The sequence below is a fragment of the Apus apus genome, chromosome 1 (genome assembly GCF_020740795.1).
Source record: "Apus apus isolate bApuApu2 chromosome 1, bApuApu2.pri.cur, whole genome shotgun sequence".
Lineage (NCBI taxonomy): Eukaryota > Metazoa > Chordata > Aves > Apodiformes > Apodidae > Apus > Apus apus.
In genome coordinates this window covers 204,624,424-204,646,369 of record NC_067282.1, presented here as the reverse complement: position 1 = coordinate 204,646,369, position 21,946 = coordinate 204,624,424, and the positions used below count along the sequence as shown (strand labels likewise).

Sequence of the window (21,946 nt, the reverse complement as noted above, 5' to 3'; positions counted from 1 at the left end):
TTGGAAGGGACCTCTAAAGGTCATCTAGTCCAACCCCCCTACAATAAGCAGGGACATCTCACACTAGATCAGGTTGCTCAGAGCCCCATCAAGCCTGACCTTGAGTGTCTCCAGGGATGAGGCCTTCACCATCTCTGGGCAACCTGTTCCAGTGATCCACCACCCTCATATTAAGATTTTTTTTCCAAATGTGGCCTCCCAGTACCTGAAGAGGCTACAGGAAAGCTGGGGAGGAGCTTCTTACAAAGGCTTGTAGTGATAGGACGTGGGGCAATGGCTTTGAGCTGAAAGAGGAGAGATTTAGGTTAGACATGAGGAAGAAATTCTTTAGTGTGAGGGTGGGGAGAGCCTGGCCCAGGTTGCCCAGGGAAGCTGTGGCTGCCCCATCCCTGGCAGTGTTGAAGGGCAGGTTGGATGGGGCTTGGAGCAGCCTGGAATGGTGGGAGGTGTCCCTGCCCATGCAGGGGGGTTGGAACCTGATGATCTTTAAGGTCCCTTCCAACCCAAACCATTCTGTGATCCTATGGTCTGAAACACCTCAAATTTTCTCTTGGCTTGAGAGCAGACCCAAGGGAGAACATCTGAGACACCCTTTTCATCTAGTTCTGAACCACAAATGAAGGCAGGCAGCAGAGGAGCATCTCAGGAGCACTGCAGGGACACCTGAGAGCAGAACTCAGCCCACCCCTGCATCTAGGGGATCCAAGTCAGGATCTCTTGGACTTGGAGTTCAACACACACATGTGAAGCATCAAGAATGGCTCTCAAAGGTGGCTTCTCTCGACCAACTACATCCTCAGGCAACGTGGGCCCCCAGGGAGCAAAGCCAGCCTGCTGCTTCTGTTGCTGTCAAGAATGAAATCAGCAAAAAAAATGACATTTGGCAACGAAGAGGACTTCTCAGAGCCATGGGATGTCTGAGGAATCTCGAATGCACACTGGCTTCCCCTTCCCTCTGCAGCACCCAGTAGATGGCAGCAAGTTACTGCTTATCCCTCTGGTCTGGAACAGCCTCAGCCTTAGGCAGGAGGCACAAATCTCTCCTGCTCCTGTATAACCAGGCAAAAAAAAAAAATCCCCTGCCTGTCAAGTCGGAGCTGGAGAGGAGCCCTGAACGCTGAGCATCCAAACCAGGACTGGGCTCTGACCTACAGCACCCTCTGAAATCCAACTGCTGCCAACGGAGATGGTCCCTGGAGGCATTTTCCAGTTGTCCCCATGCAATAATTGGAGGTGGACGGGACAACCCTGTCACCTCTGTGGATGTTTGTGCTGAAAACAAGGGGTTTGTTTGCACTGAGCTCATCCCAAACCTGGAGGATCTACATCCCCTCTGCTGCTGAGATTCACACAAACTTGCAAGTAAAACCAGAGTGTGCATCAGGTGCCAGAGCAGAGGCAGATCCACTGCTTTCCCAAACTGTCCTAATCCTCTTCCCAGCACACTGGGTGGCCCCTTGCAGACATCTCAGCATCCTCACCTTGGTATCCAACCCAGGCAATGATGCAGCAGTTTGACACTGGTTTGAAAGGATCACAGAATCACAGACTGGTTTGGGTTGGAAGGGACCTTAAAGATCACCCAGTCGCAACCCCCCTGCATGGGCAGGGACACCTCCCACCATTCCAGGCTGCTCCAAGCCCCATCCAACCTGCCCTTCAACACTGCCAGGGATGGGGCAGCCACAGCTTCTCTGGGCAACCTGGGCCAGGGTCTCATCACCCTCACATGGAAGAATTTCTTCCTAGTGTCTCACCTAAATCTCCTCTTTTCCCCCTTGTCCTCTGGCTACAAGCCCTTGTCCCAAGTCCCTCCCCAGCTTTCCTGGAGCCCCTTCAGGCACTGGAAGGTGCTCTCAGGTCTCCCTGGAGCCTTCTCTTCTCCAGGCTGAACACCCCAACTCTCCCAGCCTGTCTCCATAGGAGATTCATTCATCTAGACTCTCTTACTTTCCCCACTCACATGAAGATGGTTCTGGGTAGAAGGTCTGTTTCCAAAACCCCTTTAGGGTAACTGGTGTTAACTGCAGCTGCTGCCTAGAAATGCCCTGGCAGTGCTGACCTTCTCTGAAACCAGTATATGGACTGGTGCTGCTCTCTCCTGAATCTCCACAGGTGGGTGGAGGGGAGGTGTTTGCCCAAAGAACAGGAGAACACAAGCACGTGCATGTGTGTTGTAGCCCCATGGGTGTCACTGGGAGAGCACAGACACAGAAGAACAAGGTCAGAGCAGCAGCTGTAGATGTGTTTTGCTGGAGAGCAGAAGCAAAGGTCATTCTTCTTCTTGAGAATGACAAATATTCAAGCAGCCCTCGTGTACTGATAGATTGGTCACAGGCATCTGAGCTACATTTCAAGGGTTTATTCTGTGCAGAAGTGGCTGGGATGCTGGTGGCTTCTCCCCACGCCTTCTCACTGGGGGCTTCTCTGGGATGGCTGGGATCTGCTGGCAGTGGCAAGGTGGGTGCCATGTCTACTAGAAAGAGGTGGTCAGAGCCAAGGGTCCTGTCTTTAGCAACAGGAAAAGAGATTCCTGGTGCCTGTGGGATGGATGGACATTGCAACTGCTCACTTCAATCTGGGCTGTATCACCAGGAGCGGGACCAGCAGGTCAAAGAAGGGGATTGTCCCCCTCTAATCCACTCTCCTGAGACCCCCCCTGCAGGGCTGGGGCCACCTCTGGGGTCCCCAACACAAGAAGGACATGGAGCTGGTGGAGAGAGGCCAGAGGAGGCCCCGGAGATGATGGGAGGGCTGGAGCAGCTCTGCTCTGGAGCCAGGCTGGGAGAGTTGGGGTGTTCAGCCTGGAGAAGAGAAGGCTCCAGGGAGACCTGAGAGCACCTTCCAGTGCCTGAAGGGGCTCCAGGAAAGCTGGGGAGGGGCTTGGGACAAGGGCAGGGAGGGATGGGAGCAGGGGGAAGGGTTTCCAGCTGGCAGAGGGAGCTGGAGCTGAGATGTGAGGGAGAAATTCTGGGCTGTGAGGGTGGGGAGAGCCTGGCCCAGGTTGCCCAGGGAAGCTGTGGCTGCCCCATCCCTGGCAGTGTTGAAGGGCAGGTTGGATGGGGCTTGGAGCAGCCTGGAATGGTGGGAGGTGTCCCTGCCCATGCAGGGGAGGTGGATCTAGGTGATCTTGAAGGTCCCTTCTGACTCAGACCATTCTCCATTGCTATGATTCTACGACTGCAGCAGCAGGTAGACCCCTGATCTAATTCTTCAGTGCACAGACACCTCTGGGTCACCATCCCACAAAACAATGAAGGGATGAAGGACACTTTCAGACCCAGTAACAACAAGTAGCAGCACTCAGAAACGTGTATCTCAGAGCTCAAAATGACATGGTGTTGTATGAAATGTTCCCATTTCATCACTGGTCTCTCCCCTCCCCTTGCAACCACCTCAACAGCAATTTTATCACCGCATGATGTCTAAGAGTCTTTTTTCCAATTAAAAATGAAGATCTATGAGTTATTTTATTGAAGGATGAGTCTGAAGCAGATCCAGAGCCCTTTTTGGCTTCCTCTGATGCAATCTCTGCATAAACAGGCACGTGTCATTCTTGGTGGGGATAAAGGGAGGGTAGGAAAGGAGGCGTGAAATTCGAAGCTGAATTGTATCCCTCTAATGCCACCAATCTAACTCTGGGACTGAAACTTCCAAAATTTGGGTGCATTTGGAACTCCCACTCAGTCCCAGACTTCTCAGGCTATGTCTAGGCAGTGTACAAGGAGAGAAAATCCTGCTCTGTCTTTACTACAGTAGTGGATGCCCGAGTGACTAACAGCATTTCTGCTGGCCTGGATACCGAACACACACAGAAGGGGAAAAAAACCCTATGAATATTTGCAGGAAATTTAGCAAATGCTACAAATCCTTTTGTGGCACCTCAGCAGTCAGAACCAGCCTTTTTTTTTACCCTGTCTCTTGTCAGTGGAGAAAATCCTTGAGAGAGCTCACGGAAGTTGCCAATTTATGTCTTGCCAATGGAAACGTGTTCCAGCTCAGCTTTGTGATGCTCTGCCGAGGCTTTTCCTGTCCCTGCAACTGAGAATCTCAAAGCAAAACTCATTTGGAACAGATTTTCCCCTGGTACTACTCCCCAAGCAGCCCGTCCTGCTGCTGTCACCTGCAGGTGACAGATCTTTTGAATGAATGTGGTTTAAACAGTAAGAATCTCACCAGAACCAGCCAATGTTCAATGGGGTGAGATTTTGCTGTGAATCCTCGACGTGATTTTGGCTTCAGAGGGGAAAGATCTTCCCCCTCCAGCTTTCCTGGTTGGGGTTCCTACTGCCTAAGTCACAGAGAAGGAGAAGAAAGGGGATGCCCAGTGCTCTTTAAGGCCCACAGAAAGCCTTGAAGGATATAGGAATAATGGAAAATAAAACCAAACCCAAACTCAAAAGCACGACACCCAGGAAAATCTTTAACATCTTGGAGATGTCCAAGGCCAGGTTGGATGAGGCTTGTGCTTCCTGGTCTGGTGGGAGGTGTCCCTGCTCATTGCAGGGCATTTGGAACCTGATGGTTTTTAAGGTCCCTTCCACCATTCTATGATTCTGTGACTCTTTCAGCCCTTTCTCAAATGGTCTGGTAATTTTTTTTCCTATAAACTTGAGCACTTTAATGCAGCCACGTTCAGCAAAGGACCACCCAGGAATTGTCCCAGAATTAAAACTTCAGGCATGAAGAGTGATGTGCTGGTGGCTCACTGTGGCTGATTGCTCCTTGAACCCTGACCATCCCACTTCCATGGACAAAGAAGTCTCAAGAGGCCAAGGGAGCAACAGGGGCAGCAAATTGACTGTCCAGGGAAAGCATGAGCCAGTTGGCTTCAGATGGGGCTTGGACACAACCTGGAGGGAAAAGAGCTCCATAACTGCCTGAGAAAATCTAGGTTTTGGTGTGGTGGGAAAAAAAACCACTAAAAATCTATTATGGCTTTCCCTGATCAAAGGAATCACAGAATTACAGAACTACCTTGGTTGGAGAAGACCTTAAAGATCACTGACTCCAACCATCAACCAAACACTGACAAGTCCTTAATTAAATCATATCCCTTAGTACTATGTCTGTATGACCCTTAAATCCCTCCAGGGATGGTGACTCCACCACTGCAGCCTGTTCCAATGCCTGACAACCCAAAATTCTTTCTAACCCATCCAATCTAAACCTCCCCTGGCACAACTTGTGGCCATTTCATCTTGTTCCATCCCTTCTAAGTTCATTGAACAACCATGAGTCCATGAATTCGGATCAAGCTCCTTGAAGAAATCAAAGTAAATGTTGAATTGCTTAGGGCCATGGTTCAGTGGTGGACTTGGCAGTGCTGGGTTACAGAGTCACACAGTCATGGAGTGGTTGGGGTTGGAAGGGCCCCCTGCAGATCACCCAGTCCAACCCCTCTGCTAGAGCAGGATCACCTACTGCAGTAGATCACACAGGAACACATCCAGATGGGTTTGGAAGGTCTCTAGAGAAAGAGACTCCACAACCTCTCCAGGCAATGTTTGGATCGATGATCTTAAAGGTCTTTTCCAACCAAGACAATTCTGTGAACCTTGTTTTGCACAAGAAAAACCCAAAGAGCAGAGATGGGGCAGTGAGTCCCAAGCTGGGTTAGACCCACTTCAGAAATCTCTTTTTCCAGTCAGGAATGATCACCTCATTCCTGGTGGGGGGAATTTACTGGTTACCAGGGGGGAAGGAAGAGCAGGTGAGTGAGTGTTTCTCCACCAGCTCTGCCACTGCTCCCATACATGAAAGAACCACTTGCTCTCTCCACTTCTCATCTTTGAAGAGGCAAAACTGACAGTTGGGTACAGCACAAAGCATTTACAGCCTCCTGTATCAGCTGGATCACAGAAGTACAAATGACTTTTATCCTACACTGATGTTCTTTTATGCTTCCTGGGGGTGAACAGTTATGTTTATTTTATAGTTTGAACAGACCTTGGAGTCCCTGAGGTAACATGAGAACTTGCTCAGGTAATTGTAACTCCAGGTGAGCAGGGCAGGGTTTGGATGCATGAGACCTGTGTGTGTCAAAGGAGAATCAGGATAATACTAATAATGAGCATTTCGGAGTCACCTGAAGAACAAAAGAATAAAACATACTCTCCAGATCACAGAAATCTGCCCCAAAAAGAAAGAGGGAACTGGTGCAGTCATGAAAGCTGAAAAGAAATATCGGTGAGTTCCCATATTATGGGAAGAAAGCTCCAACACAGGTACCACGAAGCAGCTGATGCTGCTGTGCAAAAAGCTCAGGTACCTCTTCTGAGCTCCCCAGCCCCTGGGGCTGGTCCCCAGCAGCTCCAGGGGTGCAGGAAAAAGTCTCTTTGTCATGAAACTCCTATGTGAAGAAGGCTGGTATGTTGTGAGAACTGCTGCTGTCACATATCACCAACCAAGTGAGATCTGGAGGGGTGAACGTGTTCCCTCCTTGCCCTTCCCTTCAAACTCCATGTCAAATTATCATAGAATCATAGAATGGTTTGGGTTGGAAGGGTCCTTAAAGATCATCCAGTTCCAACCCCCCTGCCATGGGCAGGGACACCTCCCACCATTCCAGGCTGCTCCAAGCCCCATCCAACCTGCCCTTCAACACTGCCAGGGATGGGGCAGCCACAGCTTCCCTGGGCAACCTGGGCCAGGCTCTCCCCACCCTCACAGCCCAGAATTTCTCCCTCACATCTCAGCTCCAGCTCCCTCTGCCAGCTGGAAACCCTTCCCCCTGCTCCCATCCCTCCCTGCCCTTGTCCCAAGCCCCTCCCCAGCTTTCCTGGAGCCCCTTCAGGCACTGGAAGGTGCTCTCAGGTCTCCCTGGAGCCTTCTCTTCTCCAGGCTGAACACCCCAGCTCTCCCAGCCTGTCTCCAGAGCAGAGCTGCTCCAGCCCTCCCAGCATCTCCGGGGCCTCCTCTGGCCTCTCTCCAGCAGCTCCATGTTCTTAGGTTGGAGGCTCCAGATTATGCTGCACTACAAGCCAGGGCTCCATGACTCCTCACCCCTTTACCCCAAAGACCTCTCCAGAAGATGGCCAGGTGAGCTGTGCCTGCCTCCAGCAGTTCCTGGTCAGGGATTCATTATTTGGGTGCCAGCTGCAGCCAGCACATGCTCAAGCTCTCTTCTGCCTGCCAAAAAAGTGGGCTAATTCATGTAGCATTTCAACAGATCAGGGGGGGGAAAAAAAATCATTTAAAAAAAGGAAAGATTGAATTTGGGAACTCTGCTCCTGGGAGAGTTGGTAATGGGTTTTTATCTCCCTCTCTCCCCCTCCTCCAGGCCTCAGCATTTATAACTTCTCCATGTCAATGTTATTATGAAGAAATTAATTCAATTACGAGAGCATTCCCCATCTGGGTGAGTAAATGAGGCTCTTGCTCATCCCTGCTCTCCCTCATCCCAGGGACTCATGATTCTACCATAACTCAGCCTCCAAGAGCGACGGCCAAAAGATGCCACCATCTATTTCCAGTGCTCATGGTGGGTCGTATCCAAGGGTCACACAAACCTCTGCCATTTGATGCACAGGCCTTCGTTGGCAAGATCCAGGTTCTTCCTGTGGCTGTTTCCTGGGCTCAGCTGCACCGTGGCTGAACCAGATGCTGCCCCAGGGGAGAGGCCAATAGAATCACAGAAGGGTTTGGTGGGAAGGGACCTTTCAAGGTCATCTGGTCCAACCCTCAGGGACATCTTCAACTGGATCGGGTTGCTCAGAGCCCCATGCAACCTGATCTTTGATGGTGCCAGGGATGGGGCATCTACCACCTTGCTGAGCAACCTCTCAGGGTCTCACCAGCCTCGTAAAACATTTCTTCCTGACATCCAGTCTAAATTTCCCCTCTTACAGTTTAAAACCATCACCCCTTGTCCTACCACTACAGGCCCTTCTCCAAACTGTCCCCAATGTTCTCCTAGGGCCCCCTTAAGTATTTAAAGGCTGCAATAAAGTCTCCCTGGAGCCTTCTCTTCTCCAGGCTGAACACCCCAACTCTCCCAGCCTGTCTCCAGAGCAGAGCTGCTCCAGCCCTCCCATCATCTCCGTGGCCTCCTTTGGCCTCTCTTCAGGAGCATCCCTGAGGTTCACACACACTGTTCCTGTGAGTTGATAAAACTTCCAGCTTTCAACAAACCAAAGTATTCCTTCTCTGGTCATGAATCCAGGCCCCAGATGCATCCTGTTTAAGTTCCACCTAATCTATACCTAGAAGTTCTTCCTTGCCTGAGTTTTGGTCTCAGGAGAACCACACCAACAGGAAGCCCCAAGCACAGACAGTTTGGTGGGACCTTCACTTTAAGCTTGTGCTCAGTGAGCTCATGAACTCAATCCATGATCCTCTGAACACCAGGGAAACTGACTATTACAATTAACACTCTATGGGTTGAACTCGATATCCCTCCAGGTGCAGGCACCAGTGGTGGAACTTTTGGAATGAGCTACCTCTGAACAAGTGGACATTGAAACAGTAGCAAGCACAACGTGGGGCTCTCTGCTTACCTTGCAAAGTCCAGGTCAGCCTCACGTGACATGGTGATGTTGGTCAGGTTTTGCTGGAGGATGAAGATGTTCCTGCACATTTTCTTGATGCCGGATTCGCTGATGCGTTTGAAGTAGTGGGCACCATTGATGAGGATGCAGGAGATAAGGTGACCCAGACCTGCAAGGGTGAGAGGGGAAACAGACAATAAAAAAATCACAGGAGGAAAACACTTTTGTGACAAAAACCCGTGATAAAATCAGCACGAGGCCCACGTGAGCTGGAGCAGGAGATCCACTGGATTGTAGGTGGAAACAGCCCTGTGCATTTTAGGAGGACTTTCCTCAGGGTTTCCTTCTTTGGTAAAAATACCTAAACACCCCCAAACACTACAAAAAATCAAAGCTGCATTCTCACAGCCCTTGATATTTCCAGGGCACTTCCAGATTTACAGTCAGGCTTTGCATAATGTCTCTTTTCAGTCCCTCTCTCTGGGCAGAGCCATGGACCGACCACTCCTGCTCCTACAACATGATAGGAGTTTAATCTGTTATGAAAGGTGGTGGTTTTCCCTGGCAAACCCACAGCCCACAAGAGCAGAAATGATCTGCATTTCAATGCACTTGATGCACAACCTCTCTCTGGACAGTCCTGAACAGTTTCTTGTGCCTGGATGATGGCTCCATCATTCCTCTGCTGCTAAAGGACACAGCCAGCTGCTAAAAGACTGGAGAGCTGGGCCAAGAGGAACCTGATGAGGTTCAACAAGAGGAAGTGTAGAGTCCTGCACCTGGGGAGAAAAAACACCATGCACTGATATAGATTAGGGGTTGACCTGCTAGAAAGCAGCCCCATGGAGAAGGACCTTGGGGTCCTGGTGGACAAGTTCTCCATGGGGCAGCAATGTGCCCCTGTGGCCAAGAGAGCCAATAGTATCTTGGGATGTATTAAGAGCAGTGTGTCCAGCAGGTCAAGGGAGGTTCTTTTTCCCTTCTACTTTGTCCTGGTGAGACCTCACTTGGAGTATTGTGTCCAGTTCTGGGCTCCCCAGTTCCAGAAGGACAGGGATCTACTTGAGAGGGTCCAACAGAGGCTACGAGGATGATTGAGGAGCTGGAACATCTGTCATGTGAGGAAAGGCTGAGAGACCTGGGGCTGTTCAGCCTGGAGAAGAGAAGACAGAGAGGGGACCTTACTCATGTCTATCAATATCTGAAGGGTGAGCGTCAAGAATGGGCCAGTCTCTTTTCAGTGGTGCCTGTGACAGGAGGAGGGGAAACGGCACCAAGTGACAACACAGGAAGTTCCACCTCAACATGAGGAGAAACTTCATTCCTGTGAGGGTGGCAGAGCCCTGGGACAGGCTGCTCAGAGAGGCTGTGGAGGCTCCTTCTCTGGAGACTTTGCAGACCCATCTGGACACGTTCCTGTGTGACCTGCCCTGGGTGTTCCTGCTGCAGCAGGGGTTGGACTTGATGATCTTCAGAGGTCCCTTCCAACCCCTCTGATTCTATGATTCTAGGACTCCATTACAAAAGTCACAGCCACCCCCAAACTGGTGCATCCCTTCACGTTGCATTCCAACTAGGAAAACCCAGCCTAATTCAGTCAGTTCCCAGGTCTCTACATGACTAGATATCAATTAAAAGTCTGAATTAAGCAAATTTGTTCATGCACAGGCAACCAGCACAGAGGATATGGTTAAACCCAAACTGGGCTTAAGAGATGCCAACATTTCATGAAGACCATACGTATGAATTTCAACCTTCTGGCTTAGCAAGGTGCAAACAGTTCTCAAGGCTCTGTCTGGAGCCATTTGATTGTCTCCTGGAAGAGACACAGTAGATCTGGGCTCTACAATGTGCTCCAGTCACTCACTTTGCCACAGAGTCACACAGCTCAGCAAACACCTGATGAAAAAATGCCCCACCAGGAGCTACGTGGGTCCAGGGGGAAGTAGACAGACATCAAAGGTCTTCTCCAGGAGCAGTAAGCAGTAGCCAAAATAAGGCCAGCTGGGTTTGCAGAACCTTCATCCCTGCTGACATTATACTGGGCCACGGGTGCATCTCCAGTCTCCATCCCCTCCTGCCTTGCAACCACGACCACATAAAAGGACACGGGCAAGAGACCCGTGTGTCAGTGCCACACATAAATGCAGGGGAGATGAACCAAGACATGATTTATATTCTCCCAGGTAATCAGGATAGATGAGACATCAGAAGAGCTAATGTTCTCTAAATGTAATTTTAGAAATGGAACGACTACATTTCAGACAGGGACTGCTCCGTGATGGAGCTGTGCTTGTGATACACACACGTGCCCAAGGCTTCCTGAGGAGCAGCTGTCCCACACCTCCACCAGCTTTCTGCTTTCCTTCTCAGCACGGGCCCACTGCCCACTTCGGATTTTGTGTCAGCACTGGGGTGGCCAGCAGGAGCAGGGCAGGGATGGTCCCCTGTGCTGGGCACTGGGGAGGGGACACCTGGAATCCTGGGGTCAGGGCTGGGCCCCTCAGGACAAGAAGGACACGGAGGGGCTGGAGCGTGTCCAGGGAAGGGCCCCGGAGCTGGGGAAGGGGCTGGAGCTGAAGGAGAAGGGGCTGGAGAACTTGTGAGGAGCAGCTGAGGGAGCTGGGGGTGTTGAGCCTGCAGCAAAGGAGGCTGAGGGGAGACCTGCTGGCTCTGCAGCTGCCTGAGAGGAGGTTGGAACCAAGGGGTGTTGGTCTCTTCTCTCAAGTAAGAAGTGACAGAACAAGAGGAACCAGCCTCAAGTTGTGCCAGGGGAGGCTGAGGTTGGATCTGGGGAACAATTCCTTCCTGGCAAGGGTTGTCAGGGCCTGGCCCAGGCTGCCCAGGGCAGGGGGGGAGTCCCCATCCCTGGGGGGGTTTCCAAGCCCTGGAGATGGTGCTGAGGGACATGGGGCAGGGGTGGCCTTGGCAGGGCTGGTTCAATGGTTGGACTTGATGATCTTCAAGGCCTTTTCCAACCCAGATAATTCTGTGATTCTCCTATTCAGCCACACACACTCAGAACCGGTGTGGAAGCAACAGGGGTTTGAGTGCCCCGGGTCTGCATGGGTCTCACTTTTCAATCTGCTCTTGGTGGCAACAGGACCACAGTCTGCCTCCCCCACAGAGGAACAGTGTTGGGCTTTGGGATGAGAGTGACAAAATACTTTGTGAGAATGAAACTCTTCTGGTAAGGGCCTGACCTTCAAAGATGTACTGGAACTTGTGCTGCTGGAGGCTGGCGCTCATGGCCTCCTCGATGGCGCTGATGTCCTTGTTGAGCCTCACCACGAGAGGGTCATAGTCCATGCTCTCCACGTTGGCAACGATGGCATAATTCCCTTGTTTGGCCAGTGGGATCAGGTAGTGGAAGCAGTGAACTCTGTGAGAGAGAAGAGAGAGATGGTACCACCCAACAATCCTGATGTTAAAATGTCGAGGGGTGTTGCCGCGAACCGACGACGTGTCCAAGGTGGTGTTGCCTCATCATCCTTCCAATGCTCAAGGAAAGAGAAGATAACAATAATTTTAAGAAATGGGTGTTTTAAACACATTCTCCCCTTGACAGGTCATTATCTCATCTTGAGAGGTGATAACAAAGGACTTTTAATTAACAGATCTGACCCACATCGTCCCAGTAAAGTGGTCAAGTGCCTTTTCACCCGGTTCCCCAACCTCAGACATGCTGGTTCAGAAGCTCTTTGACACCAGTGCTCAAATAACTCCTCCTGTGTACCATAAAGGTACAGTGACAATAACAGTGATGACTGGCAGAAGGAGTGAGCCAGGGGACATGAGGAACTACTGGAAAGAGTCCAGTGCAAGGCCACAAGGATCATCAGGGGACTGGAGCATCTGCCCTGTGAGGAAAGGCTGAGGGAGCTGGGGCTGCTCAGCCTGGAGAAGAGCAGACTGAGTTGGGATCTCATCAGTGCTGATCAATATCTGGAGAGCAGGTGTGAGCAGGATGGGGCCAGACTCTCCTCAGCAGTGTCCAGTGACAGGACAGGGGGCAATGGGCACAAGCTGGAGCACAGGAGGCTCAAGCTGAACATCAGGGAGAACTTCTTTCCTGTGAGGGTGACAGAGCCCTGGGACAGGCTGCCCAGGGAGGTTGTGGAGTCTCCATCCCTGGAGACATTCAAAACCTGTCTGGACGTGGTCCTGTGTAATCTGCTATAGGTTATCCTGCTCTAGCAGGGGGGTTGGACTAGATGATCTTCAGAGGTCCCTTCCAACCCTGACGACTCTATGACATGACCATTAGCAGGCCAAGGCTGTGCCTATTCCCAGGAATTTAACAACATTTTTCTTTTCTGTTCACCTGCCTGGTAGACCAGGTGCCCAACCATCATCCCTCCACTGAAGGAGAAATTCTGTGCATCCAAGTCACCTCTTGGGGTTCTGCAAAAAGCTGCAATTAGGTGATTTCTCTCAAAGCTATGGAGGAAAGGGCTTTGCCCAGCCAAGTGGAAAGCAAAACTTCCATTTTTTTGGCAATTCTTGGGTTTCACTCAATAGGGACAGGAGGTTGGGTGGGTTCTTCTGAATTTCATCTGTCAGAGAAACATGGCCAAACTGATGTCTGGGTGAAATGTCTCCTGCACTGGAAGCACGTGTCAGGATCAGCACACTGAGACAGAAAGGTCACACTGCACTGGTTCAAACAGCAGGGAGCTGGGCTGGGCTGGGCAAAGCTGGGATGGGTATGTCCTGGCTTTCATGTCCCCCATCCTCCTGGAAACAACTTTGAGGTGGCCAAAGTTCAATTTAGGGCAATTCCAAGAGTGAAAACATCTGTCTTGACTCTTCAGTGCCTGCTCCTTTATAAATCCATATAGGGCTTTCTCATAGAATCATGGAACGGTTTGGGTTGGAAGGGACCTTCAAGATCACCTAGATCCACCTCCCCTGCCATGGGCAGGGACACCTCCCACCATTCCAGGCTGCTCCAAGCCCCATCCAACCTGCCCTTCAACACTGCCAGGGATGGGGCAGCCACAGCTTCCCTGGGCAACCTGGGCCAGGCTCTCCCCACCCTCACACTCAAGGATTTCTTCCTCATGTCCAACCTCAATCTCCCCTCTTCCAGTTTTAATCCATTCCCCCTTGTCCTCTCACTACAAGCCCAAGTAAAAAGTCCCTCCCCAGCTGTAAAAGACATGAAGTAACTTCAAACTCCACAGTTATTTGTAACAAAAGAAATGGTTCATCATCTGAAGGTGCCAACAGATTTCCTTGAAGGAAGCAGATAGAAATCCTAGGAGCTGGATCTCAGTGACCACTGTCCTCAGGGCCATGCCCACATGGGACAGGAGGAGGAGAAGCCAACACTGGGCTGGTGCCAACCTGCATGAGGCAGAGCTGGGAACACACAGGGAGGAGGAAGAGGAGGAGACAACTGCAATTGTCTCAAAACCTCTTTGCTCTTGGCTGGTGTTTTCTCACACCATAGCAGCACCAACAAGAGGCTGGATAAATCCCTCTTCCCAAATGTGCTCTGAGTGCCTGGGGGGGATGTTTCCTGGGAATGAACACACCTTGTACTACACACCTTGGCAATGGGAGCCAGGGAGCTGGTGTCAGAATCTCAAGGAAACCCACCAGTGACAGCTGTAGGAACCTCAGAGAAACCTGTCCCAGCCACCAGGGGGGCTGGGATTTTTCTGCAGGTGCTTGAAAACGCAGAGTGATGAATATGGGGGAGCTCCTGCCCTGCTGGGGATTTTCCTGGTTGTTAGCAGGAATCCTTTCCTCAGGGAATCCTCAAGGAATCCTCAAGGAATCCTCCACCCTCTCCACCCGTTGCACAGAGCACCACGCTTCGGTGCATCTACAAACGGGGGCTCCTGATAGAGCACTGGAGGACAACATCTGCTCTAAAATGACAGCAATATTCCTTCCTGAATTACCTTTGCAATTATTTCTGCTTAACCCACAGGTGATGGCAAAGCCACAGAGGACTGAGGCCAGAAACCCTTTTAGGCTGGTGCCCACACCACGACTCTGGGTGACCTCAGGTATCACCTCCCTTCACATCAGAGCTGGAAAGCTGCTCCATTTCCATACCTTAACCATCTTTTTTTTCCATACCTTAACCATTTTTTCCTCTACTCCTTCCAAGCCCAGCTCCTCTGTGATCCCTGCCACCAAGTGGCCAGCAGATGATGGATGGCAGGTTGAAGGACTGCTGACCATAACCAATGCGTTGTGTTTATTTTTAAAGCTACATAGTGACTTCACCAGAGCTCTGCCAAGGACACAAGATGGCTCAGGATATGTCACAGCAGAACAAACTGATGGTCCATCAAGTCTCCTTGCCTGATCTGCTCCCACCTGATGCTTCAGAGGAAAGATCAGCCAGGAAAATCCACCTGGCTGATCCAATACAGAAGGGAGGAATGTCTCCCCAGCCCCAGAGGGAACAGCTGGCAGCCTGAAAGGGATTTGCTGCCTTAGATCTTTGCATGTGGAGTCAGAGACACCATAAAATGATCCATCCCTTGAAAAAAACAATCCAGCTGGTTTCCCAGTTTCTGTTACTATTTGAAAAAGTAGGAAGAAAAGCTCTTCTTTGCAATCCAAAGCACGGTGGTTAATATATGTGCAAACACCTGTTAGGCTGTTAAAACCCCACTGTGCAGTTTTCTAATGACAAAGCATCCCCAAGCCCCATTTGTCCTGGTCTCTGCCACACCAGACACAGACCTCCCCAGGAAATTCCACTTGCAGTATCCCACCTCCATCCCACGTTTTGCCATCCGTGGTGATGGGATCTGGCATTTCTGGACTGCCCTTTGATGCTGCAGCAGGCAGTAAATGTGTCTCGGGTGCCACAATATGTACCCTGGACACCATCTTAACCTCTAGCCTCCCCAGCTCACCCAGAATCCATGAATTCAGGGTTTTTACCTGACTTCCAAATGCAGGACCAGCAGGCAACGATCAGCCATCTCTTGAAAAGACCTGGCCAGCTCACCCAGGGTTTGCAGGATCTGCTCAGATGCAGGAAGGTGTTCCATACTGGCATGGCTGTCCTGGCCAGGAGACACAGCTAGCAAGAGAAGAGAGTACAAATTTGTGACATCCTCCATCAAGGCTGCTCAGCTTCAGCACCCACCAGCATCTTGTCTGCTTCCACCCTGCATAGCTGTGTCCTCTCCCACTGGCTGAGCAATAACATAGAACTCAGGAGTGTATGAAGCAACAAACTGCTGCTGCAATGTGATTAAACCCCAGAGGGAATCTGAGGGGTTTAATCAACCACCAGAATACATCTGCTTGGGAAGATATTGCTCTGGGAGGAGTATTTCTGCAGCTGGAGAATCCAGGAGCATTTCTCTTGCTCTGACTGTGAGTGAAAGAAGAGCTGCTCAGGAGCCAGTACATGGCACCAACAAGAAAGATGGTCCTTTTTGGTCACCACAGACCTCCCCATGGATCTCAAGGGGGTTTTTGCCTGCCCTCATCCCTTCAGAGGCATTTGGGAGGTTTTCTTTGTTCCTGTTAATGAAACACAGCTCTTCATAGACAGTAAAGCAATTAAAAGCAGACAACAGGTACAAGTTGGTCAAGGACCAACTGTTTCCCTCCCATTGAGGCCTCTTTTAAAAAAACCACCTGGAGTTTATTCCAAGAGAGCATCATCTCTCTTGGAGAGGTGTCAATGCAGCTATAACTCTGCAGCCTTCATCCCTTATATTTGATCACAGTTCCTGGACCCTGCACTTTCTCCCTGCAACACCAACAGGTGCCCCTCAAGCCAAAGAAGTAGCTTCACTAACAAGAGCAACACAATGTTATCAGATATCCTGCCCTCATTGGAGGAATCGTATCCCAAATATCTGAGTTTGAGCCCCTGTTCAAGCTGCCCTTTAGAAATTACCTCCTCTGAAATCAGGCAGCCCTGCTTAGACAACTTCCACTGGAATTCAATGAGGGAACTGCACGGGATCTCCTGGATCATCAAGTCCAGTGCCCACAAGCCCTGGGCCCCGTGGCCTTGAGTATAATAAACTTGTGTGCTGTGTTTCTACCCTTGCTGGCTCCCTCAGAACATTACTTATTTAACAGTGAAGTTCAAGATTGGGATCTAATTTCCAGCATCAACTCATCCCCTGATGTTTTTTTTGTTTGATGCTTCATGTGCCAACATGACTCTTTGCCTTGAGGAGTTCCCCAGCCCTGGCATTCATCTCCACAGAACTAAAGAATTGTTTGGGTTGGAAAAGACCTTGAAGATCACCAAGCCCAGCTGGTAACCCAGCTCTGCCAAGGCCACCACTGACCCATGTCATAGAATCATAGAATCACAGAATCACAGAATCACAGAATGATGAAGGTTGGAAGGGACCTTCAAGATCATCCAGTTCCAACCCCCCTGCCAAGGGCAGGGACACCTCCCACCAGCCCAGGTTGCTCCAAGTCCCATCCAACCTGGTCTTGAAGACTTCCAGGGATGGGGCAGCCACAGCTTCTCTGGGCAACCTGGGCCACTGGGCAGCATCCAACCACCCTCAGGCTGAAGAATTTCTTCCTAATATCTCATTGAAATCTCCCTTTTCAGCGTGAAACTCTTCCCCTTTGTCCCATCACTCTGCACCCTTGCAAAAAGTCCTTCCCCAGCTTTCCCAGACTCCCCAGGGAATACTCCTGTGCTCTGCCACAGCTGCTTTTTTTGGTTTGTTGTTTTTTCTCCATGGTTGCTTCAGATTTTCAGCTCAAAGCTGTTCTGTGATCAACCTGAACACTGGAGGTGTGTTATCTGCTGCCTCTGAGGAACATCTCCTTCCCTCCTTTCTTGCACTAACATCTGTTCCATGAGCAACACTTTACCAGGTGCCCTGCACAGAAGGATTTGTACATCACCAAGGAACTGTTGACAATAAACTTTCCATTTTGATGGAGACTAAGTAAATGTCACTTGCTGCTGCTTGTAGAGCCAAAAAACCAGACCTGCTCTGAAAGAGGAACCTATGCCCAGCTTTGGATTTGCTCCTAGAATTAAACATCCCTTCAGATCTAGTCTGAAAGGAAAAAATAAAAATAAGAGGAGATTAAAAGCCCCCAATCTATTTGTGGCACAAGAAATTGAAAGAGGGAAACGCAGAAGACAGAACTGTGCAATGGAAGGAGCACAACAAAGCGAAAGACTGCACAGAGGAAAATGCCTAATTGTGCATCTCAATGTCCTCTGAATTACAACAGAGCAAAACCTGCACAGATGAAGCTGTGGAAAACCTGGAAGGAGCCTCCTCAGGCAACTCCTGCAATCACAGCAATATCCTTCCTTCCTTCCTTCCTTCCTTCCTTCCTTCCTTCCTTCCTTCCTTCCTTCCTTCCTTCCTTCCTTCCTTCCTTCCTTCCTTCCTTCCTTCCTTCCTTCCTTCCTTCCTTCCTTCCTTCCTTCCTTCCTTCCTTCCTTCCTTCCTTCCTTCCTTCCTTCCTTCCTTCCTTCCTTCCTTCCTTCCTTCCTTCCTTCCTTCCTTCCTCCCTCCCTCCCTTCCCTCCCTTCCCTCCCTCCTTCTTTCCTTTCCTTTCCTTTCCTTTCCTTTCCTTTCCTTTCCTTTCCTTTCCTTTCCTTTCCTTTCCTTTCCTTTCCTTTCCTTTCCTTTCCTTTCCTTTCCTTTCCTTTCCTTTCCTTTCCTTTCCTTTCCTTTCCTTTCCTTTCCTTTCCTTTCCTTTCCTTTCCTTTCCTTTCCTTTCCTTTCCTACCAAGGAGTGTGCTAGAGAAATCCACAGCCTGGCAAATACTGCTGGAAATAATGAACTGGAGAAATGAAGAGAGAAATGAGAGTGACAATCCACCCAGGGTGAGTGGGAATCACTGGGATGCCACCTCCCCAGCACATCCCAACATTTCTCTCAGCCCCTCTCTGCTCCCTGAGGCTTCTCCCACAAAGAAAATGGAACTATCAGCCAGGGGGTGATGGGCTTATTTACACAGCCTTTAATTTTCAGATAACAGTGTAAAGAGATGATTCCAGGAAGGTGATTGGGAAGATCTATTTGTCCAGCTGCCACCCACCTTCCAGCTGGGAGACCTCCAAGTGACATTTCTTGCCCTGGAGGGTGGCAGGACTTTTGGATCACGCAGGATCAAGGTCTAGGGGTGCTTATTGGGCAACAGCAGAAAGCAGGAAACCTTCGTTATGAGGGGGAAAACAAAACACCCTGTTTCTTCTTGGTAAATGCCTACGTTTGGAGGAGTTTCTACCAATCTCACTCCTGGAGATGGACTCACAGCAAGAATTATCTCTCCAGCCTTGGGTTCGAGCGCCCCAGCGCTGATGCCTCCCTGCAAGCGGTGGAGATGGATGGACCCATCACCCAAAACTGCAAGAGTCAGCTCATTTCTGCAGCAGAGAGATACACGCACCATTTTTCTACTCTCCAGAATTCATTTACAGCAATTTAAGTGAAGCTGTAATTATATTTGTCTGTGGAGATAAGAGGAGGAGGGAGACGGGGACGATCTGCTCCGTATTTTAAAGCCAGAGCACTGAAGTCCTTCTGGGTGTTCAGAGTCCCCATTTCTCCCATGCACCATGAGGACACTGAAGTCCCTTTTGAGGTCCAAGGAAGTCTTTCAGAACCCATCTCTCTCCCTTTCTCCTCTGGACATCCAGAAAGGACCATTTCACAGTCAACGAGTAATTCCCATGTCTTTAAGTCTCACTCGAGACAGTTTAAATCCATCATCCCTGGCAACAAAGCCCACAGAAGGAGCTGTGGCAGCAAAAAATAATCAGAACCTAAATTATTAAAGGGCCTTGAATGAAAAATGTAATTTGGAGCTGGCTTTGGAGTTGGCCAGTTCCATGGGCAAAGGGGGACCCTGCGTTGCATGGACATTAAACCCCCCAGAGCACATTCTGAGCTTAAAGAGAGAGGCATCTCCAACTGAAATGCTGGAAGAGCAGACCAGCAGATCAGCAGCCATCCACTTTTTCTTCCCCTTCTCCTCCTTCAGAACCCATTCCCACCAAGTTGAGCATCAGCCCTCCTGGCCAACAGAATGCCCAATGGCTGGGTAAGTGGTGGACAATCCGTTGCTCCCTTGGCCCTTATCACCTCCCTGCCTGAACAGAGGAATTTCACTTGTTTTAAGTGATCTTCACACGGTGCCAGGTAAGAATCCTAGGCTTGTTTGGGATTTCTTCTGGCTTGCTGCAAGCACAGTTGACAACTGGCTGACAATCAGATGAACCTGAGCCAGCAGTGTGCCCAGGTGGGGCATCCCCATGGCATCCTGGCTTGTGTCAGGAATGGTGTGGCCAGCAGGAGCAGGGAGGTGATTCTCCCCCTGTGCTCAGCCCTGGGGAGGCCTCAGCTCCAGTCCTGTGTCCAGCTCTGGGCCCCTCACTGCAAGAAGGGTCTGGAGGTGCTGGAGCAGCTCCAGAGGAGACAACGAGGATGGGGAAGGGGCTGCAGGGAAAGTCTGATGAGGAGAGGCTGAGGGAGCTGGGCTTGTTCAGCCTGGAGAAGAGGAGACTCAGGGGGGACCTTCTCCCTCTCTACAACCCCCTGAAGGGAGGTTGGAGTCAGGGGGGGTCGGGCTCTTTTTCCAGGCAACCAGTGACAGGACCAGAGGGCCTGGCCTGAAGCTGCTCCAGGGGAGGGTTAGGTTGGATATCAGGAAGCACTTCCCCATGGAAAGGGTGATCAGACCTTGGAATGGGCTGCCCAGGGAAGTGGTGGAGGCACCATCCCTGGAGGTGTTCAAGGACAGGCTGGAGGTGGCACTTGGTGCCCTGGTCTGGCTGATGTGGTGGTGTCAGGTCACAAGCTGGGCTTGATGATCTGAAAGGTCTTTTCCAGCCTCGGTGAGTCTGGGATTCTGTGAAAAGATCTCATTCCAAGCAGAAGGAAATTTAGTTCCAGCAAACCTGAGGAAAACTTAACACACTCATTGCCACCAACAGTTTCAATCATTTTGCAATTCAGTGCCACGTTGGTGCCTCTTGACAGACTGTGCCTTGTAAATCGACGGATGCAAATGACCAGACCTCTGGAATATGAAACAAAACCTGCCTTGTTCCCCTTAATCAAACCTCTGTGACCAGTCGAGGTCTACGACAGCACGTCCTGCCCACTCCCTGCTGGAGCAGAGGGACTGCTGAGGGGCTGGAATGACTGAACAGTGCAAGGAGAAAAATCAATCTCTGAGGTTACAGGCTCTGTTGTGGCTCCAGTGCAACCTGAGCATGAGAAATAAACCTCTGCCATGCCCAGGCCTTGCCCAGCACTGTGTGCACTTAGATTTACAGGGGAAAAGCTCACAGAGAAATCTTACAGCTCTGCTGGGGTAAAAAAAAAAACAACAACCCTCTTATTTGGAAGAGAGATGCAGGATGAAGTGCTTGCTGTGCCCCACGGGTAACATTAGGGACCAGTTCACAGCTTTTTCCATTTTAATTTCTTACTGCTTTCCTCTCCAGAAGAGGAAACTCCAAAATAATTGCAAATACACGCAAGGAAAAATACATTTATTCTGGGTGATGTGCTGGGCTCTGCCTCTAGGGACTCAGGGTTAACTCTTCTCTCTCTGCTGGAGACTTTTTGGGGGATCTCATGCATCACCTTCTCTTCTGTGCTTTAGTTCCCAGTCTGTAAAACCTGGATAAGGTATTTTATCCATCACTGCAATTCAAGCTCTGACCTCCCCATGTCTCCTGCTCCCACAGCTTTAAGCATCACGAGGGGACAATGCCACTGAAATACAAAATCTCTCCTCTGGCACCAACAAAAAAGAAGAACATCTGGTTATTTAAAGGAAAAAGCATTGGGAGGAGTGGGGGAGACCTAGATTTGTGATTATGTGGGGTTTTCTGAAGGAGACAGAGCACAGCAGGACAGTGTGCACATTAGAGCATTGAGTCATGGAGTGGTTTGGGTTGGAAGGGACCTTAAAGATCATCTAGATCCAACCCCCTGCATGGGCAGGGACACCTCCCACCAGCCCAGGCTGCTCCAAGCCCCATCCAACCTGCCCTTCAACACTGCCAGGGATGGGGCAGCCACAGCTTCCCTGGGCAACCCAGGCCAGGGTCTCACCCCTCTCACCCTAAAGAATTTCTTCCTCATGTCCAACTTAAATCTCTCCTTTCCAGTTTTAATCCATCCCCCCTTGTTCTCTCCCTCCCTGCCCTTGTCCAAAGTCCCTCCCCAGCTTTCCTGGAGCCCCTTCAAATACAGGAAGGCCACTATGAGGTCTCCCCAGTGCCTTGTCTTCTAGGTGCAACATCAAGAACTTGATGAGATTTCTGAAGGAAGACATATGCCAGGAAACCTCTGTCTTCTGAAGACAAACAGCAGGAGGAAACTAGTATTTTTAAAAATCTGTCACCATTAAAAAAAACACCTCTTTTTCTGTTAAGCCATGATCACAGAACCACAGAATTATATGGGTTGGAAAAGACCTTCAAGGTCATCAAGTCCAACTATTAACCTAACAC

General features: G+C 50.3%; 1 protein-coding gene across 1 annotated transcript in view; it reads right to left on the bottom strand.

Moving 5' to 3' along the window:
* Nucleotides 1-21,946, bottom strand: part of EXOC4 (exocyst complex component 4) — a 409,379-nt gene that overhangs the window by 20,340 nt on the left and 367,093 nt on the right. The window contains exons 15-17 of the mRNA XM_051612171.1: nt 15,402-15,543; nt 11,693-11,871; nt 8,499-8,658 (exon numbers count right to left, since the gene is read on the bottom strand). Coding sequence (XP_051468131.1) covers nt 8,499-8,658; nt 11,693-11,871; nt 15,402-15,543 — 481 coding nt within the window. The remainder of the gene's footprint in view (nt 1-8,498; nt 8,659-11,692; nt 11,872-15,401; nt 15,544-21,946) is intronic.